Below are 23,023 nucleotides of genomic sequence, written 5' to 3'. Positions count from 1 at the left end.
GTTAATAGGTGGGTTCACATGTGTGTGCGCCCCATTTTAAAAGCGCTGATCTATGGAGATTGTCTATGAACTGAGGCAGCCGTTTCGTCGGTCCTCGAAAAAGTGATTGAAAACTGTGTTTTGAACTGGACCGACTAGTTTAGTTGAAAAAGCACTGGACTTCAAATATCCGGGTAGCGGGTTAGATTTTCGACCCGGCCCCATACCTCGTGCAGCATTAATCATGAATGTATAACGCCCGTCATTCTTCCCTGCCTCTGATTCAAGTATGGCAGTTGTCAGTTACTTACATAAGTATGTGCATGTTGTACTGGCAAACAAACAAATCAAGGGAAACTCCTTGACGCAGCCCTCAAGCCACAGGTGTTCCCATAATACTCTCCATATTTTTAAAAGACGTATAATATTATTTATATGAAAAATGAAACAAAACAATGTCTTCAACCAGTTTAATTCAAGCAATTTAATCAATGTAATAAACATACATAAATCTCGTCTTTCAGATCCATTAACAAATTGAAGCAACATACATACACTTTTATTGCAGATCTTTTGCAGATCTTTACCTCATGAAAAACAACGAAGTTAACCATGCTTTATGAAAAAAATGTGAATAGTACTGAACGAATAACAAAAAGTATTATTCAAAATAAAATGACTCTTAACAAAACTAACGTCAATAAATCTGTAGTAAACATATAGAAGGCACAACATACGAAATAATTAAAAAAAAACAATTAAACGCTTAAAAGCTCATATACACTAAAAATCAACGAATATTTCGTACAATATTTCAAAAAATAAAGTTAACACATGAAAGATCAATGTTCCTTATAGCAATAGCCCAAATTTTAACGCTAGATGTGGCCTGGTAACATAGATTTAACATGATACAAAATGCTCGTTTTTGTGGGACATTGTATTCAACACTTGTTCATGTACCAAGTTAGTGAATTGATATCGTTGCAGGAAATTAAAATGGAATATATATATATATATATATATATATATATATATATATATATATATAAAAATAAATATATATATATATATATATATACATAAAGCGTTGACATTTTGGCTATTGCAATAAAGTACACTCATTTTTGATGGGTTTACTTTATTTCAGGAAATATGTTTCAAAATTTTTGTTGATTTTGAGTATTTATGTTACTGTAAGAAATTACAAAAACATAGTATAGTAACAGTAGGTCGAATATTTATAATTCTTTGAACAAAAATAAAACATTGCATAAATTATCAATACAAGCACAAAAGGGACTAATTAAAAATATTAAATCATAGTATACAAAAAACAAGGGCAAAAAAGGATCCAGATGAAGTTACCTGGAATATACTTCTCGAATATTCTTAAGTATGTTTTAAAAGGATTAACTGAAATTTAATTTTAAGTTAAATAAATACCTCAAATTATAATGGATACTTTGTAAACAAATCTAAAATAGTAATTTGAATCAATGAAATGTATAGCTTAACCCAGTAATTCTTAAAACTGTTATTCTTAGAATTTTGAGAAATTAAGACTAGATAAATAGCTTACATTGGGACCTGTTTCAACAGGTTATAACACATGTAACTCAGCATGTGTTAGATCATTTTCCTGCATCTTAAACTAACCAATACTTATAAAAAATCAAAATGCTGACAGCAAAAAACGAAAGTGGGTAGACCAGAAAGTAAAGCAAGCAAAGTATGCATGTATATGTACAAAATAGGAAAAACGAGATTGTAATGATGTCATATTTTTAAAGTTTGCTTACTGTCATTAAATGTTTGTATTTAATATTTATTTAAGACCGCTCTCATTATGATTATCATCAATCTTAGATTAACGAGGAATAGTACTTTTCAAACCAATAACAGTAAGCGATTTATTGCAATAATTATGTGGTCTTCCATGCTACCCAGGTAAACATTTGGTTTCATACAAGCTAAAAGCTATACAAAAATGAAGTTAGAATTGTAATATTCGGACTTCGAGGAAATGCACTTGAAATACTTTAAACAACAACAACATATGCGAATTGAACTGTGCCCACTATAAAAATCATAAATACAAAACCAGTAAGGAAAACACTGTGCACATAACACTGGAATGTTAATGTGATGAGATCTATTTCAGCAACTATAAGTGCAAACTTCTGACAATAATAAATTAGAAGTTTATTTAAAAAAATACTAACAATAACATGTATTTAAAAACACACACAAATACATTATAAAAATATTTTTAAAAACCCATATATATTTGGTTGACAACTACAGCCATTTAATAATAATGTATTAATAATAAAAAAATACAACCTCCTTGTAATTTTAAGGATTCTGAAAACACAGGGGAATTTTGCATCACAATTGTTTGAACCATAAAAAGGCACTCATATTTATGCTCTTTCAAACATAAAAATTTATTTGAGTAGTCACAAATATTATATTTTATCATTAAAAAAACTAGAATACATAAATATTAACTATATACATATATGTCAGAAACAAATGATGTATTAATGTGTTTTAGAAAAGTGTATCTTTATATCTAATGATTTTCCATTTATAATAACAATCAAATATGATTATTCTTACACAAACATTAATCTAACCTGGAATTATGTATACTGCAAAGCAACAATAAATGTTGTCTAAACATACTTTTGCTATAAGAAAGTATACTTGTACATGAGAAATATTTATTTGGAAATCATTGTGCAAATATTGATATGAATGAAATATGCCCTACATTAATTTATAATTTGTAAAAAATATATTAAAATACACTGCTGATTGCTTAAATATTCATGCAATATCACATTATTAAATACATACTTAAATCTAAAATAATTTTAAAAGTTATATGCCTCAGCATCACAAGGATACATACCATTTGAATATCCGATAATTAAAAAATAAAACAATAACATACACAATATAGTTAATAATAATGTAACAATAATGAGAAAGGCCTAATGACTCACATAGTTTGAACACTGTTAACTTAAACATGTCAACAAAATGACTCTACTCAGCAGAGGCTTTTCTTCAAATAGATCTTTTCAGTAAATAATGTAGTATATACTACATGTATATATAACTTTTTAAAAACATTTAATAACTCTGCAGATGAAAAAACAAATACCTTGAAAGACAGAAATTCGGTTTAAAAAACATTATTTACCTTGCTTATAACAATTACATTTGAAAAATTTATAAAAATATCATTAAATGTTAAAAACATCATGTAAAATACTAATCCATTTCTCAAGTGAAATTCAAGAACACTTTACAATATATAAACATCACCCTATTTTTACATCCATGATTGATTTAAATGATGACAATCAATAGTTAAGCTACGATAAAAAATAAACCTTTCAAAGGAAATTCATGAACACTTAAAAACAAGGAAATGCCTTTTAAGAATTGTATTAAACGTTTTCCCAGAATAAGCAAAATGAAAATGGCTTTTGTAACCAGAATAAAACCAGAACAGCCAGCGAGTAACTCACAGACTGTTCAGGTTTTATACTGTTTGCTGCTCACCAGTATCTAAGGGTTGGAAATGAAGCCTTTAAAACTTGAATCTAGTAAGAAAGGTCTTTAATTAAATTCAACTTTCTTAGGGACTACAAATGCATCAAAATAAGTATCTAAGTGGTAAAGGGTAAAGAGGTTATCATATGTCATAAGCAAACATGCAGTCAAAGCTAGGTATCTTTAAATTAAGCATACATTCTAATTAGACATGCAATAGTTTTTCAAGGAGCATCAATAATGACTTCTTTTGTAGTTCTTTCATCTCCATCATCCGGAGGTCGGGTCCTTGCAACATACATGTACGCTCTGAAATCAAGCGGAGAAGACTTGAACAATTTTTAAAAACAGACTCTTGTCTCATATAGCCATACACCACAATTTGTAGTGCACCTTTTAAAACTAATTCTTTAACACATTAAGTGACAATACAATTTCATGCTTAAAAATATTATGAATTTTATGGCAAAGTACCGGTAGCAAAAAACATAACAGTTGTGTTTTTAAATATTTGCTACTAATGAATTTTATTTTGCTAGTATAAAGATAATTTATGTATAAGATCTTACATGTGTTGTCATTTTATAGATCTTTTTTCTTATTAACCTTGGAGATTACAAACACATTTCCCACATAAATTCGATAAATTATGGTATGAAATGACAAAGAACATCAGATCTTTTAAATTGCATGTTATTAAATTAGCATAATTAAATAAATAATCAAGCGCATAATCATGATTAAACTAATTAGTTGTTAATATGGCATGATGTTATTGAAAATTCAACTTCATTCCAGCAAAATAACATAACGTGATAGGTCAGTAAAAAAAATCAGCCAATGAAAACACTCAAAGAGCTGCTATACACATCTTTAAGATAAAGCTATTTTAATACAAAAGAAGGTGTAGCATGTGATTTATGTTTGCATCACAATTTTGACTATATGACAATTAAAGTGATATTATGGGCATTTTTCACAGTTGAATTGAGCTGAAAAGAATTAACAGGTCAAAAGAGTTAGTTAAAATGTGGTTACTGACCAATTATCTACAACTCATTTTGCTACCAGTTGTTTATAAAAATATATTCTATTATAGATTTTATGTGACCCACCAAGTCCTGTAAGCCAAAATGATCTGTAAAACAAAATGGTGTCTTTGTGTCGTATAAACAAATCTGCATTAAAACTAAATTTAGGTTCACATTGTACATGCCTGATCAGTTGTCAAACGAAAGTACGGTTGATATTCAAATGCATAATTTTTCTCTTTCCGGGATATTGTTTTAGTATGTTGATGCCGCATTAACAAATATAAGTGTATATGAAGTGAAAACACCAAAAAATAAAAAACGGTTGCGATAGACACCTATAAACTGTTAGATGCCCATAATATCACTTTAATTGCAAATTGTCATTTTGCCAATCTGTGTGCAAGTCCCTTAAACAAACAAAGTCTCGAGGTAACAGCTACATACAGTATGAAGACCACGCCAATGCAGGTGATGGCACCCATAATAAGGAAGACGAGTCCATTCATGATCTTGATTGTTCCCAGGTAGATCACATTATTGCTAAGGGCTCCAATCAGAGAGCAAAACGTCTCCACTGCACCTATGCTCCCAAATACAGCACCTTTAAATGGAAAAGATCTATTGCATACACATGATTTGATATCTAAATTAACATTTAAGTTCATTTTTAAAGACAAGCCATTTTCATTTTCCAAGGATGCGTGTCAATTAGGGACTTAAAAGTGACAAACATAAATTAGCAGGTTTGGTATTTTTATTTATTTGAACAAGTGTGAGGTTTTGGGCGTGGTAAAAATGGTTAAAACCCCAATTGTATATGCATTGACTTTCCAAAGTCTGTTTCTGGTTGTTATACTTAAGCTAGTGATAAGAATGAACTCCTGCTAAGGAATGTTGCATTACACATTTTTCATTTATCTCTATTTATTATAATGATAATTACCTAATAACAGCAAACAAACCTAATGGTTACATAGTACATTAATGCAATTCATGGTCATCATGACCTTTAAACAGAGTGGTACATAGGTATTCCCTAAAATAGGGATAAGGACTCTGTATGGGCATAGACGATTTTCGGTCCTGTATGGACATTCCCACAATATGGGTCCTATTTGGGATCTTAATTGTATCTGCTTATCGGTTTCAATCAGTGAACATATTGTTTGAACTGCACTGATGCACAAAAGACTCATTTAATGATGTTGCTCATATTGATAGTGATAGTCTTAGAATGTGCTACAAGTAAGGCGCCTGCACGTAGGGATGTGAAACTGAGTAAGGTGAATTTTAAGATATATTTCCCCTAATCAAATGTTAATAGTTCTAGATTCTGTGTAAACAAAGCATTTAAATGTAGTACATGTACTTAGATTCTATTGAAATCAAGTGTTTATATTTTGAAATTGTGTTTAAAAACTAAAACAATGATAATTCATAATCTGCTTATTTTGAAAAGTACATGTCTACAGGTAGCTCATCGGGTAAGTCAAGTGTAAACAGTTCTCAAATACTTTTGCAAACAGTGCATACAATTATTCATAAACCGTACCTTAATATATCATGCATGTGTTTGTGTAAATAAGTTTATGCACTGACCTTTTGTGCAACCCATTTGCTTTGGAGGCAAGTGTATGTTAAAGAAACAACTTGCCCTCAAAGCAAATGTGTGCACAATACAAAGGTTGAGTAAATCCCTGTATGAACCAACCTTGTTTGTCAGCAGGAGTGAGAGAGGACATGAGGCTTCGGATCATTGGGATAGGAAGACCTGCCGTGCATGCCAACACAGGGACTGAATCATGAAATCAAAGGTATGTTTGACATTAAACATTGCAAGCAATCCATGGCTATGGACAATTCCCCTGCAAAAGATCCAATGACTGTTAATGAATTGTTCATAAACAGTTCATGAACTCACAACACTGAGATGACATATTAAAGAAATGATTTTGAATACAAGTTAAGGAACGCATATTCAAGAAACTTTAGTTCATGATTGAAATGCAACATCTGAACAAGCATCTGAACAATGAAGTGAATGAACAAAACTAAAAACAGCCAACAGAGTTTAAATAATATGTTTACTTAAACAATTAAGCTGAAAGAATGTCAATAATGCAGTTTAACATTTCTGACACTAAATTCTTGGCTACATTATGTAATTTATCACAAATTTTAAGCTGCTTTAAAACTTCGCGACAAAAGATTAGGAAGTCTTTATTATGAGCAAAATTATCCTAGGTCACAATGTTTGGAAAAAACACTCAAGAAAAAATAGGGACCCTACATGGTGCATTGTAACATGTATGTCTAATTGAAATTAGGTTATGCCATGTATTTTATTTGCAAGATTTACAGAAAAAAATCAGAAAAGTTCATGAACTGAAGCTCATTATATAAACATTCATCAACTGTGTAGTTCATGAATTTTTGTCTTGAGCATAACCAGATATTCATGAACATTTGGTTCATTAACTTTCAGTTCATAAGAATTTCTATTACTTTATGAGAAATGAATTTCAAGGATTCTGCATAAAATGATATCATAACAAGGGTTGTTTGTAACACATGTATGCCCCCCATATGGGCTCTCCGTTGTAGTGACAGCCATTGTGTGAATATGTTTTTTGTCACTGTGACCTTGACCTTTGACCTAGTGACCTGAAAATCAATAGGGGTCATCTGCCTGTCATGATCAATGTACCTTTGAGGTTTCATGATCCTAGCCATGAGCGTTCTTGAGTTATCATCCCGAAACCATTTTACTATTTCGGGTCACCGTAACCTAGACCTTTGACCTAGTGACCTGAAAATCAATAGGGGTCATCTGCGAGTCATGATCAATCTACCAATCAAGTTTCATGATCCTAAGAATAAGCGTTCTTCAGTTATCATCCAGAAACCATTTTACTATTTCGGGTCACCGTGAACTTGACCTTTGACCTAGTGACCTCAAAATCCTTAGGGGTCATCTGCGAGTCATGATCAATGTACCTATGAAGTTTCATGATCCTAGGCATAAGCGATCTTGAGTTATCATCCCAAAACCATTTTACTATTTTGGGTCACCATGACCATGACCTTTGACCTAGTGAACTCAAATAAATAGGGGTCATCGGCGAGTTATGATCAATGTACCTATGAAGTTTCATGATCGTAGCCGTTAGAGTTCTTGAGTTAACATCCGGAAACCATTTTACTATTTCGAGTCACCTTGACCTTTGATATAGTGTCCTGAAAATCAATAGGGGTCAACTGCGAGTCATGATCAATCTACCTATCAAGTTTCATGATCCTAGGCATAAGCGTTCTTGAGTTATCATACGGAAACCATTTTACTATTTTGGGTCACCGTGACCTTGACCTTTGACCTAGTGACCTGAAAATCAATAGGGTTCATCTGCGAGTCATGATCAATGTTCCTATGAAATTTCATGATCCTAGGCATAAGCGTTCTTGAGTTATCATCCGGAAACAATTTTACTATTTCAGGTCACCGTGACCTTGACCTTTGACCTAGTGACCTAAAAATCAACAGGGGTCATCTGCCAGCCATTATCAATCTACCTACGAAGTTTCATGATCCAAAGCATAAGCATTCTTGATTTATCATCCGGAAACCATTTTACTATTTCGGGTCACTGTGACCTTGACCTTTGACCTAGTGACCTGTAAATCAATAGGGATCATTTGCAAGTCATGATCAATCTACCTATCAAGTTTCATGATCCTAGGCATAAGCGTTCTTGAGTTATCATCCGAAAACCATTTTACTATTTCGGGTCACTGTGACCTTGACCTTTGACCTAGTGACCTGAAAATCAATAGGGGTCAAATGCGAGTCATGATCAATCTACCTATCAAGTTTCATGATCCTAGGCCTAAGCGTTCTTGAGTTATCATCCGGAAAACACCTGGTGGACGGACCGACCGACAGACCGACCGACCGACCGACATGTGCAAAGCAATATACCCCCTCTTCTTCGAAGGGGGGCATAATAATACTGAGTTCAAAAGCATAAACATTAATATTCATCATCCTCAGAAAGTTATTACTTAGAGTTTCATTACACTGTTCCTTATTGGCTATTTATCTACCTGTTTATGTACATTGTTTCTGATTGGTCTATATCATTATAATCATCATCAACATTATCATTGTCACCACCATCATCATAATTATCATCACAACAGCAAAAGCAGCAGCAACCACCACCACCACCACCACAATTGTCATGTTTGTCATGATCATCATAAACAACAAAAGCAGCAGCAGCGTTATTATGACAATCATGGCAACTTGGCAGCAAGAGATTGCAGTACTGTTACTATAATCTCACGAAATCAATAATATTTCCTGTTTCTCTTTGGTTATGATTCGGTTTCTTTGAATGCTTGGCAACAATAATAACAGTGAAAATATGTTGGACAAGAATCCATTGTTTGTAGAAGCAATAATTAATGGCTACTTTATCAAACATGTTTTCTCTATATTTAAATGAATTTTAATTAAATAAATAAATGTTAGCATACAATTGTTTTTGATTTAACAATTTTGCAATTTGGTTTAATTCATCTGTTGCTTTCTGTTAAGTTTAAGTATTGTATTAATCCGTTTCTAAAACAGATTTTTAACAAACTGACTCACACAATTTTGATATTGATCTTTTATATCTCTTGAACATATTCATGAACTTTTTTCAAATAAGTTCATGAAAACATTCATAAATGACATAAATTGTTCTTGAACATTTTCATGAATAGTTCTTGAACACTATCATAAACTTGAACACCTTAATGAACAGCACACATTCAATAACAGCAAAGAGTTCATGAATGGCCATGTGTCATCCATTCCCATTCTTGAACAAATTTCTTGAACTGGTTCATGGCCAGTTTTGGATTTTTGTATGAACAGTTTTTGTACACATTCATGAAAAATATACATGTTCATGAACAGGTATTGAACATGTGCCAAAACAGCAATTTGTCATCCATGTATGTTCTTGAACAAAGTTCTTGAACTTGTTAATGAATTATTGTGCAAGGGAAGACATACTGAGTACAAAACCTCACATTCAGCATTTTAATTTTTTAGCTAAGATGAGCTACAAATAATTACAGCAGGGTAATTTTTTTCAGATAACTACAAGAAGCCAGAAATACCAATATTTTTCTTACCCATGTACAAAACAAAGTCTGATGTGGCAAGTCCTTCTACTATGTATGATATCACCACTACGGATATACCAACCATCGCTATACTGTCATCGGCCACACACCTACAAAATTAATATTAATGGAAACTGAGTATTTTCATAAGGATGGTATATTTATAACATATAATTTCTATGATGGTTGTTCTGTCCAAATAGCAATATATTTTGCCTCATTGATAATATACATTTGTATATGTAAACTGCATTTTATGCTGTGTAAACAGGTTTTTTTTCTTCTATACCAAATTTGGCGAAAAATAACAAATTTTCACATTAATGATTTTCAAACAGTTAGCAGCTCATTTTTTTAAACAGTTTTGAAGATGGGGCTGTTCAGAAAGATGGAAAAAATGCCCTGAGATACTTCTTACTATGATTGTGATTACTTCTTTTTATGGAGTGGTTACTTCATTATATGGCAAGGGTACTTCCTGATATATTGTGGATTCTTCATGATGATGGAATAAATCTTAATATGATGAGGATATTCCTTGATATGATGTGTGTTCTTTTTTCTATGATAACATCATAAAAAGAACTACACACATCATATCAAGGAATATCCTTGTACATAGGTCTTTATATGCTGTTTTTTTCTTTATATGGTGTGGTTACTTCTTTATCTGATGTAAATGTGTCTTTATAAAGTAATATATGCAGTTTATTAATTGCCTTATGCCAGCAGAGAAAACAAACAATTAAGACATCTGCTTTCGACCAGGAAATGATTTACAATAGTTCAGTAGTATGCAACCTTGAAAATGGGATGGACGCAGAGTGATATATAAATTGATTAATCTTGCCCTGTAAATATTCCAATTAAAGTTCCAATGAAAATAATTGATCTTCAAAAATGAAGTTGGTTCAACTAACCAAGTCCCATTTAAGTATTGACATGTGCAGACATTTTTCTTGTATTAGTCAATGATATTATAACAGTTATCATCAATAAGCAAGATGATTTGTGTCCTGTCAAGATGCACTTTGTACTAGTCTGTCAAAAAATTGATTAGGGTTATGTGAAGCATTTAAGTGATTGAATTGATTCCTATGACAACACCTGCGTGTCCTGTGTAAAATGGACATTTATTTATCACACCTTTTTTGCATATGCTTAAAGTAACATTACTACTCAAAATCAACGAAAATTTCGAACAATATTTCGTAAAATAAACTCAGTGTTCCTAATGGCAATTGTCGAAATTTCAACGCCAGATGTGGTCTGGTAAAATAGATGTTTGTAGATACAAAATGCTCATTGTGTTTCCATTTTAATTTCACGCAGTGATATCTATTCATACGACACATGAACACTAACATGGTGTTTGTGTGTCGTATGAATAGATATATTTGCGGAAAATTAAAATGGAATTAATTGTGTCACAAATTAATAAAAACGAGCATTTTGTATCTACAAAAATCTATGTAATCAGACCACATCTAGCGTTGAAATTGTGGCTTTTGCTATAAGGAACACTGATTGTTTAGGTGTTAACTTTATTTTACGAAATACTTTACGAAATTTTCGTTGATTTTGAGCGTTATAGAGACTTTAATTGATCTCTAAACAACAACTAAATGGCGCGTCCCTTACACAATAAACTCTTTAAAAAAGGAGCAGGGTTACATACTGTCCATGAAGAGAGTCTAAACGGTAGGCCACTGACCTATCTGAATGAATACCTGATCATTTATATGAAGCAGTTTCTTTTGTAAGCAGGAACTATTAACTTAACATCATTTGCACTAAGGAGGCAGAGGTTACAGAAAGATGCTGTCACTCCACAATTAAGCACATTGACTCAAAACAATGTTGATTCAACCAGATATAATGGTTCATAACACACTCACTTAATAGAGCTATATTGACCTATGAACTTCATACAGTTTGACTTTGACCCAATTTAAATGAATGTATGACAGATTTACTTAAAATAAGGTAACATCAGCAATATATATTATCTTGTTTTATCTACATAATTATGGTTTCACATAAAATATTTATAATGCACATTGCATAATGACAGCTAGATTTTATATAAGGTTGTTCATCTTCATATAGTGCCTTTATATATACAGATGGTGTTACATTATATATTGATAAAAAGAAATCATATCATTAAACATTCATTTTATATAACATACTATTGGCATTATATATTGTCCTGTTGGATCAATGTAATGCTGCTAACTCATGATATATTCATATTGAATAATAACAGATTGGCTAAATGTATAGACATAGTGACTATATATCTTGCTATTAGCACACATCATTGTTCATGGTATTCTTATAAGACAGTCAAGGTTTGCCATACATACATGTAAGTTGCGATAAAAAATGCATTATACAATCATGTATTAAACTACCCAAATATATATGTATCATCATGAGGTCATTATGCTAATGACATTGATGACGTCACTCAAAAGTCAGTTTTTGCTAGACATTAAATATGGATATATATGTAATTTCAAAGTGCTTTAAACAAAAAATTCTGGAAACCAAGCGAAAAGAGCAATCTCTGATTAGTGTGTGCGGACTGCACAGGCTAATCTGGGAGGACTCTTTATGAATATACATTTAGCCCGGTATGCCTAGAAACCGGCTTATAGTTTTGTTTAATCAATATAATAGTTGGTAAATCTATGCAGTTTATACTTCAGTAACACACTATCTGACTTACTTTTGCATAAGAAAGGTGCCAAGCAGTGTAACAATTGACTATTGCTGTCCTGATAGCTGCAAACCAACCGATCCTCGTGGCCGACCAACAAAATGGTTGCCCGAGTTGATACAAGACCTCCATAGTTCCACGGTTTAGGTAAGGTATGCACATGAACGTGAAAACACAGATAAGCAGTATATATTTCAGTCGCTTCACCTTTGACTTGTGGGTAAAATAGAACTTAAATGCCTCAAGCATGCTTTGAAAGACCTCCTCCACTCTTGCACAGGGTGTCGTAGTGGTCTCGGAGCGTTGGTTTGAGATCCCTAACGTTTCTGGTACACAGAAAACAAGCACTATCAGGGCCAGTACCAACAAGAAAGTTGAAAGGGCAAGGGGCCAGAAAAATCCTATCTTGTCCAATAGATAGCCAGTTAAAATTGACGCAGCTGTGCCTATTATGCCAAGCAGAACCTCCATCATTACAATTCCAAGGGTGCGCTGTTTACCGCTACTCAGAAGGTCACAAGTGTAGGAAAACATCATTGCCAGGAAGGTCATAAAAGACCCGGAAATTCCATCGATTACATGACCAATCACCAGGTAGATCAAATCCAACTTGTAGTAAACAACAAATGAGGAAAGACCCAATCTTACTATTGCACCGACCAATGTCAACATGAACACAAGCTTTCGTCCATAAATGTCTGACAACGGAATGAATATTATGTTTCCCAATAAGGTGGGCACTAGAGAGGCCATTGATAAGTATATGGTCCACTTGGCAGTTTCTTGCTGTATTTCAACATAAATCTGGTATCCAGGATCTGAATGGTTTACATGAGCGCATGCATCAAAGTCAGTTTTTGAGAATTCAGGGTTGTTCCTTGTTATTTCTTCTTTTTTAACAAACTGTGTGTACTGCGGTATGAGATAAGTGATAACTCCTCCACTGAAAAAGTACAGAATAATCATTGGCACAACCATGAAGCTGTGACAATTGAATCCTTTGTAGTCAACTTTCATCAAGACAGTTTCATCTGTGTTTATGTTAACCTCACGCTCCCTGTTTGCGTTACCCAATGGCAGTCTGTCAATGCTTCCATAAAAGTCATGCTCCTTGTTCCATGGACCTTTCTGTTGCTGGTTATCAGCATCATGTTCAAACCTGCTGGGTAAAAGTGGCTTGGAGGAATCGTCCATGGCAGCCAAAAATCATCACTGAAAATAATATAAAGAACCTGATAGTATGCAGCAAAACAGTGAGAAACCATGAAAATGTTGAAGACATAATTACAATAACAAACAAGAGGGCCATGATGGCCCTGAATCGCTCACCTGACTCATTAAGATCAGATGAAAACTATGACCTCTATTGTCTACACAATGATTTCTATGATTTGACCTAGTGACCTAGTTCCTGACTCTAGATGACCCAAATACAATCCCAATCCAGATTTCATCAAGATAAACATTCTGACCACAGTTCATAAATATTGGATGAAAACTGTGACCTCTATTGTCAACACAAGGTTTTTCTATTTATTTGACCTAGATTTTTACCCCAGATGACCCAAATACAATCCCACCCAGATTTCATCAAGTATTCTGACCAAATTTCATAAAGGTTGGATGAAAACTGTGATCTCTAATGTCTACACAAGGTTTTTCTATTATTTGACCTAGTTACCTAGTTTTTGACCTCAGATGACCCAAATAAAATCCCAACCCAGATTTCATCAAGATAAACATTCTGACCAAATTTCATAAAGATTGGATGAAAACTGTGACCTCTATTGTCTACAGAAGGTTGTTCTATTATTTGACCTAGTGACCTTGTTTTTGACCCCAGATGACCCAAATACAATCCCAAACCGGATTTCATCAAGATAAACATTTTGACCAAATTTCATCAAGATTGGATGCAAACTGTGACCTCTACTGTCTACACAAACAAATTGTTGACGGTCGGACGCACGGACACACGCAGGCACGCACAACGGACGCCGGACATCACACGATCACATTAGCTCACCGTGTCACTTCATGACAGGTGACCTAAAAATATGTGTCGGAGATAAACATGAACAGTTGTGGTTAAAATCCCATAGAAACAAGGGCTGTTTGTAAAACATGCATGCCCCCCTATATGGGCTATAAGTTGTAGTAGCAGCCATTGTGTGAATACGTTTTTTGTCACTGTGAATGGTGGTGGTGGTGGTGGTGGTGGTGGTGGTAGTAGTAGTAGTAGTAGTAGTAGTAGTAGTAGTAGTAGTAGTAGTAGTAGTAGTAGTAGTAGTAGTAGTAGTAGTAGTAATAGTAGTTGTAGTAGTAGTAGTAGTAGTAGTAGTAGTAGTAGTAGTAGTAGTAGTAGTAGTAGTAGAAGTAGTAGTAGTCTAGAAGTAGTAGTAGTAGTAGTAGTAGTAAGTAGTAGTAGTAGTAGTAGTAGTAGTAGTAGTAGTGGTAGTAGTAGTAGTCGTAGTAGTAGTAGTAGTAGTAGTGGTAAAAGTAGTAGTAGTAGTGGCAGTAGTAGTAGAAGTAGTAATAGTAGACGTGGTGGTGGTGGTGGTGGTGGTGGTTGGTGGTGGTAGTAGTAGTAGAACTAGTAGTAGTAGTACTAGTGGTAGTAGTAGAAGTAGTAGTAGTAGTAGTAGTAGTAGTAGTAGTAGTAGTAGTAGTAGTAGTAGTAGTAGTAGTAGTAGTAGTAGTAGAAGTAGTGGTAGTAGTAGTAGAAGTAGTAGTAGTAGTAGTAGTAGTAGTAGAAGTAGTGGTAGTAGTAGTAGTAGTAGTAGTAGTAGTAGTAGTAGTAGTAGTAGTAGTAGTAGTAGTAGTAGAAGTAGTAGCAGTAGCAGTAGCAGAAGCAGTAGCAGCATTACAAGACCAATACTTAAGAATGATCAAATGGGAAAAGGTAACCTTGCACTGGCAGTAAATATGGGGCTCATTTACAGCTCAGATTTGGAATCTCTGCTGTAAAATGAGATTTTGAATGAATTAAAGGGAGGCAAATCTGTAATAAAAAGAACATGCATAAACTGTAGTTGTTTCCCTTGTTTGAACCATGCTAAATCCTTACAAGTTTGGAAAGAATTGGATGAAAAATTTGGACTTTATTGCATAAACACCATTTTCTTAATTCAAGGGGAGGTAATTCTGTACTTCATGGACCAATAATGCTCATTTTTTTGTAGGGTTCGTGTCCTCATTGATAAAAAGACACTGTGCAAATTTGGAAAGGATCGGACAAAAAATGTGGAAGATTTTTGAAAGTTTTCACAAAATAGGCAAAAACGAATAAACATGCAAAGTTCAACGAGCTCCTGCGGCCATGTTTTTTGACGAATCAAATTTCTTTGAACAACTTTTTCAGGGGAGCCTTCAAAGGTCATCCCTGTGAAATTTTTTGAAAATCTGATGAGCGGTTTCTGACAAGAATTTTTTTTAAGGTTTTTACCATATATAGTCATGGCGGCCATCTTGGTTATGTGATCAAATTTTTTTTAAACTCTTTTTATCCCATGACCTAGGGATGCTCCACATGAAATTTAGTTGAAATTGGCTCAATGGTTTAGTAGAAGAAGATGTTTACAAATTGTTTACAGACAGACAGACAGACAGACGGACGGACGGACGGACGCCGGACGGTGAGTGATCACAATAGCTCACCCCGAGCTATCGCTCAGGTGAGCTAAAAAGCATTCATGTAGTGTAAAAAATCTACAAGAAATTGTTCACATGGCTTAAAAAAAATCATTAAAAACTGGTCAAATGGCAAAACAAACATTCACAAGAAAATGTTAACATAGCAGACAAATATCACACAAAGAAACTTACATAGCTGATGAAAAGTATTGCTTATATTTAATAATTACCAAAACATAATCACAAAATCAAATCATTGCTGAATAATAATCAGAAAAAGAAGAGTTGTCCCCCAAAGCTAATGTTCCAACTTAATGGTATACTGTACATTTTCTGTCTGTCACCTAATATATTATTAAGATAAAAAAATAAATATTGGATGTTGAATATCTGTAGGAGTTGTACAGTATAATAATTATGTTAACTAAAAGCTTAAAATTTATAAATTAAAATAAGAAATATTAATTTGATAGGAAAGTAGATTTTCAATGTTGAACAATTAATTAAGATAAATTTAATTAACTTGGAATGCAGGGTCTGCATCAAAACTACCTATGCACAAAATAGTAACAGCACAATACCTTCATCAAAATGCAGTATCCAGTATTGAGCAGAAACTAGTATTCTATTTTTAGTTACAATAACCTTGACCACTGACCCTTAATGCAATCCCATCTTACATCCGTATGAACGCTTTCAGTTTCTACACAAATATCACAACACCTCCATCTAAACTAAAGTTATTGAGCGAAAACTGTTTCCTATTTTAATTTTCAGTGACCTTGACCCCACTGGCCCAAAATGAACCCCTCCCTTGATCAGCCTGTTACCTATCAATACAAATGATTTCAACACAATATGTCCATCCTAACTGAATTTATTGAGCGAACACTTTTTATTTATTTTAAGGAACAGCGACTAACTTGCCCCATATTTGTATGTCAGCTAGAGATAGAAGTTAGACGTAAATTACAAAAAAATGCAATAAGGAGCAAATTTTTCCATTATTACAGATCAGATTTATAAGCCTTTGTCTATTAACTGGCATGTTGAACCCAAAGACATGTGTGAAGTTTTAAGTGATTATATCTGTAGTAGGTACAGAGATATGTACTTATTGCATGCAAGCTTTAACCTGAATTTCAACTTGCATGCAGACCTTAACAGATTATAAAAGGTGGAATGCTATTCATATATATTTGTATATATTTTTTCTAACTTGAATAAAGTAAAAAAAAAATATAAACAAATAATATATATATATATATATATATATATATATATATATATATATATATATATATATATATATATATATATATATATATATATATATAAATATAGCATACATATTATATATAAATTATGAGTTCTGTCAGAGCCTGAGACTGCATTTTGTGAGTGCCATGAGTGTTTCAAAGCAGTGTTTCAAAGCACTGACTTGGGCCTAATTTGAATTAAAAGCAAATTTCCAGCTATTGTGTATTAAAATAAATTATATTCCATTTATCTGGGGAAACTTGAGTATTGCCTGATATGGTGAGAGGAAACCCCATCTGTAGTGTCCCGTATGGTGAGAGGAAACCCCATCTGTAGTGTCAGGTATGGTGAGAGAAAACCCTATCTGAAGTGTCCTGTACAGTGAAAAAAACAACATCTGTAGTGTCCAGTATGGTGAGAGGAAATCCCATATGTTGTGTCCTGTATGGTGAGAGGAAATCCCATCTAAAGTGTCTTGTATGGTGAGGGGAAACCCCATCTGTAGTGTCAAGTATGGTGAGAGGAAAGCCAATCTGTAGTGTCCTGTATGGTGAGAGAAAACCACATCTATAGTGTCTGTTACGGTGAGAGGAAACCCCATCAGTAGTGTCTTGTAGGGTGAGAGGAAACCCCACCTGTAGTGTCCAGTATGGTGAGAGGAAACCCCATCTGTAGTGTCCAGTCCTATATGGTGAAAGGAAACCCCATATGTAGTGTCCTGTATGGTGAAAGGAAACCCCATCTGCAGTGTCAGGTATGGGAAGAGGAAACCCCATCTGAAGTGTCCTGTACGGTGAGAGTAAACCCCATCTGTAGTGTCCTGTATGGTGAGAGGAAACCCAATCATTCTGTAGTGTCCAGTATGGTGAGAGGAAACCCTATCTGTAGAGTTCAGAATGGTGAGAGGAACCCCAATCTGTAGTGTCCTGTATGGTGAGAGGAAACCCCATCTGAAGTGTCCAGTATGGTGCGAGGAAACCCCATCTGTAGTGTCCTATATGGATAGTGGAAACCCATCTGTAGGGTCCTGTATGGTGAGAGGAAACCCCATCTGTAGTGTCCTGTGTGGTGAGAAGAAACCCCATCTGTAGTGTCCTAAATGGTGAGAGGAAACCCATCTGTAGTGTCCTGTAGGGTGACAGGAAACCCCATATGTAGAGTCCTGTATGGTGAAAGGAAACCCCATCTGTAGTGTCCTGTTTGGTGAGAGGAAACCCATATGTAGTTTCGTGATTGGTGAGAGGAAACTCAATCTGTAGAGTCCTGTATGGTGAAAGGAAACCCAATCTGTAGTGTCCAGTATTGTGAGAGGAAACCCCATCAGTAGTGTATGGTATGGTGAGAGGAAACCCCATCTGAAGTGTCCTGTATGGTGAAAAGAAACCCTATCTGTAGTGTCCTGGATGGTGAGAGGAAACCCCATCTGTAGGGTCCTGTATGGTGAGAGGAAACCCCATCTGAGGTGTCCTGTATGGTGAAAAGAAACCCTATCTGTAGTGTCCTGTATGGTGAGAGGAAACCTCATCTGTAGTGTCCTGTATGGTGAAAAGAAACCCTATCTGTAGCGTCCTGTATGGTGAGAGGAAACCCCATCTGTAGTGTCCTGTATGGTGAAAAGAAACCCTATCTGTAGTGTCCTGTATGGTGAGAGGAAACCCCATCTGTAGTGTCCTGTATGGTGAGAGGAAACCCCATCTGTAGTGCCAGGTATGGTGAGAGGAAACCACATCTGAAGTGTCCTGTATGGTGAACGGAAATCCCATCTGTAATGTCCTGTATGGTGAGAAGAAAACCCATCTAAAGTGTCCTGTATGGTGAAAGGATACCCCATCCGTAGTGTTCTCGATGGTGAAAGAAAACCCCATCTGTAATGTCCTGTGTGGCGAAAGGAAACCCCATCTGTAGTGTCCTGTATGGTAAGAGGAAACCCCTTCTGTAGTGTCCGGTTAGGTGAAATGAAAACCCATCTGAAGTGTCCTGTATGGTGAAAGGAAACGTCATCTGAAGTGTTCTGTATGATGAAAGGAAACCCGATCTGTAGTGTCTTGTATGGCGAGAGGAAACCCCTTTTGTAGTGCTCCGTTAGGTGAGTGGAAACCATATCTGATTTTTCCTGTATGGTGAAAGGAAATTCCATCTTAAGTGTCCTTAATTGTGAAAGGAAACCCTATCTGTAGTGTCCTGTATGGTGAGAGGAAACCCCATCTGTAGTGTTTGGTTAGGTGAGAGGAAACCCCATCTGTAGTGTCCTGTATTGTGAAAGGAAACCCCATCTGTAATGTGACTAATGTCAGGTATGGTGAGAGGAAACCCCTTCTGTAGTGTCTGGTTAGGTGAGAGAGTTAACCCCATCTGAAGTGTCCTGTACGTTGAAAGGAAACCCCTTCTGTAGTGTCCGGTTTGGTGAGAGGAAACTACATCTGAATTGTCCTGTATGGTGAAAGGAAACCCCATCTGAAGTGTTCTGTATAGTGAAAGGAAACCTCATCTGTAGTGTCCTGTATGGTGAGAGGAAATCCCATCTGTAGTGTCCAGTATTGTGAGAGGAAACCCTATCTGAAGTGTCCTGTATGGTGAGAGGAAACCCCACCTGTAGTGTCCGGTAAGCCAAGGTGAGAGGAAACCCCATCAGTAGTGTCCTGTATGGTGATAGGAAACCTCATCTGAAGTGTCCTGTATGGTGAAAGGAAACCCCATCTGTTGTGTCCTGTATGGTGAGAGGAAACCTTTTTCTGTAGTGTCCTGTTATTTACCAATTTATTTGCAGAGGCAGAGTCCTAGGGCAGGATTCACATGCTTAAAGACAGTCCTGGATTACCCATAAGGTAGAGTAGGCAACTGCCTTATAATGGACCCCACGACTTGTTGTTTTGGTATTACTGTATTATAACATACATGCCATACGTCCCGGATTGTCCGGGACAGTCCCGGAAATCTGTCAAATGTCCCGCTGTCCCAGAAATCTGTCAAATGTCCCGGAATTGACAAAATCCATATATACATGTACCTTATCTTAGGCTTAACTGCACCTCGAATCTGTGTATATCTGCAGCGTCTCCATGACAATGCCTACCCGAATAGGCACACTACGCTACGTGTCAAAATCGATCAATTAACAGGGGTCCTGTTATCATATCGATTGTCTCACGTTCGCAGTCAAACCGAAAAGGCGGCATTGTTTAATGTGGTTGTTAATTGACTTTAATCTACTACGTCATTATTTCCCGCTGCGTAAGGGCAAAGGATAGTTGTTCACACATCTGACTGTCCGGATTTTAAGTTGACGGTCTTCCGGTACTGTTTTGTTGTATTTGTTTTATTGTGATTGATTGTATGTATTGTGAATTGATTTGAGTTGACGATCAAACCGTACTGTATTGTTGTATTTTTTATTATATAAATGTTATAAATGAATAAAGGCGTATCAACAACTACGCGTTACACACCGGTGTCGCGTGAGAATTGCAAGACCGTGAGGCAGTTAAGATATACAGGAAGACAACAGGTTTTGCGCATGCGTAGTGTGATATAAACATGTTCGTGAGGAATGCAAGACCGTATCCTTGTATTATATCAACGATTCTTACCCTATTTTATAATTATTGCAAATGGTGAATGATTTAGATGCTGAAAGTACACTAAAAACCCCCGAACAAGATCGTCACGATTTGTGCTCGTTAGTTTTCTTATTGCGTGAACACAAAAAATAACATTGTTATTATAATGTAAGCAGATTGATTCGGCCCCAAGCAATTTCGGTTATTTAGTTGGGGATATAATCTGGGTCATTTATTATTAAAGCTTATTATAACTACCAAGTTTTAGTTTCAAATAGTCGTTGTGATGCGTCGTTTTACTTGGTATTCCAAGATGTTCACATGCAGGCGTGTTGTTTATTTTGCAAATGTTCAGACAGAATTTGTTAAAAAATGTCAACATTAACTACTAGGATTGCTTAAAAAAATACATATTTAAAAAAAAAAATTGAAAATCAATGTGAGACAGACTCCCAGTATAGGCGCAGTGTGTCAATGCCCTAGAGGAGCTTTGCAATTAAAGTGAAGAAAAAGAAAGCTTCAAATATTTTAAGCATAGGCAGACATATGACCATGGGAATAGTATTGTACTGTAACACACTGACAATTTGTATTATGTCATCCAGTGTGGTCAGTTTCTGATATTAGAGCGAGCCAGAAAACTGGGCCTACCCAAACTAACTTGTTGCTGGCATTTTGTATATTACGTATTTTTCAGTGAAAAAATCATAACAAATTTAAATATAAATGTATTTTAGAAATTTAAAACAAATTATGCAGCAGTAAAGGACTAGGTATATGTAAATCTCTACAAAAGATGACAACGTATTGCACAATCATTCTAAAAATGAATTGACTAATTAAAACCTCATATTAGTTTTTTGTGGCAGTTGTTTGTTTTTGTTGTTTTTTAATAATGTTTATACAAGGAATGGTTGAAAGTATGTAAACATTCTTCCATCAGGGATCAAACTTTCTTATAACTGATAACAATAATTAATATTATAAATGATTGTTAGTATGGTTATGATATTATGTATAAGCCATAATCTGTATTGTCAGTATCTTTGATAAAATTGTTATTCTAGTGTTATTATTAATGAGAGTGAATCAATCTCAATGCAGAGTTGTTCCTTGCTCTCACATACACCTCTGCAACGGGCTCAGCATCTATTAGAACAAGAACCGTGTTTAAACCGAACAAACATATTCAAAGTATATTTAATTGCACATTGAGAATAGAAAACATTTTACAATGAAATACCACCACCCATGATTGTAGGGAAACTTTGACCCCTTCATTTATGTCCAATCATTATCTGATCTACATGTAACAGGAAATTCCTCCCTTGAATTATTTATTATGTTGTACTTGTATTGAACAGGTTTGATACTAGCCAATGTATACAATGTATCTTTATTCAGAATTGTTCTCAGACAGAGATATTAAAGCAATTTATTTTCTTATAAGATTCATATTATTAATTTGGGGTTTTAGTTAATAATATTGATAGTTTTAGTATATTGATATTTCATTTTTTGTATTCAAACAAAAATGACTTAATTTTTAATAATGGAAAATATATGAACCATGCAAAATCATACAAAAATGAACTTAAGCTGTAATGTGTTGCAGATTCACAGAGGCGTGTAATGTGATATTGTTATGTTGTGTAAGATAGATCCTGTAAAAATATTCTTCATGGAATTTGTAAATAATACCACAGATAAAATATTGTTGAAGGTAAATAGTCTGCAAGTTGCTCATTTTCCTCTAACATGCCCTTGTATTTCAAGGAAGAATACTTTCCAGGCCAGAGGAAAGAGGTTTGGGTTCATATCCCAACAGGGGCTTCAGAGGACATTCATTTTGGGACTAATAATTTTATTTGCTTAACGTTATCCTTAAACTCAACCAAAGCATCATGCAAATGCATTGACAATAATCTTTGATAATGCATAAATGAAAAGACATAAAACTTATGAACTGAAATCATTTTAGCTCCTCTATTATATATGAAATATATATGGTGGAGCTATCCTACTCACCCCGGTGTCGGCGTTAGCATAAGCGATAGCGTGCAAATGTTAAAGTTTGCGTACCACCCCAA

The 23,023-nt window shown here is 34.7% G+C and overlaps 1 protein-coding gene across 1 annotated transcript in view; it reads right to left on the bottom strand.

Annotated features, from left to right (window-relative positions):
- Positions 1 to 1,038: 1,038 nt before the first annotated feature.
- Positions 1,039 to 23,023, bottom strand: part of LOC127867727 (solute carrier family 46 member 3-like) — a 52,270-nt gene continuing 30,285 nt past the window's right edge. Inside the window, exons 2-6 of the mRNA XM_052409075.1 lie at positions 12,493 to 13,695; positions 9,768 to 9,868; positions 6,295 to 6,378; positions 5,028 to 5,184; positions 1,039 to 3,858 (exon numbers count right to left, since the gene is read on the bottom strand). Of these exons, the coding sequence (XP_052265035.1) occupies positions 9,854 to 9,868; positions 12,493 to 13,677 (1,200 nt within the window). The 5' untranslated portion in view covers positions 13,678 to 13,695 and the 3' untranslated portion in view covers positions 1,039 to 3,858; positions 5,028 to 5,184; positions 6,295 to 6,378; positions 9,768 to 9,853. The remainder of the gene's footprint in view (positions 3,859 to 5,027; positions 5,185 to 6,294; positions 6,379 to 9,767; positions 9,869 to 12,492; positions 13,696 to 23,023) is intronic.

The sequence above is a fragment of the Dreissena polymorpha genome, chromosome 2 (genome assembly GCF_020536995.1).
Source record: "Dreissena polymorpha isolate Duluth1 chromosome 2, UMN_Dpol_1.0, whole genome shotgun sequence".
Taxonomy (NCBI): Eukaryota; Metazoa; Mollusca; class Bivalvia; order Myida; family Dreissenidae; genus Dreissena; species Dreissena polymorpha.
Note: the sequence above shows the minus strand (reverse complement) of the source record. Positions and strands in the feature narration are given on the sequence as shown.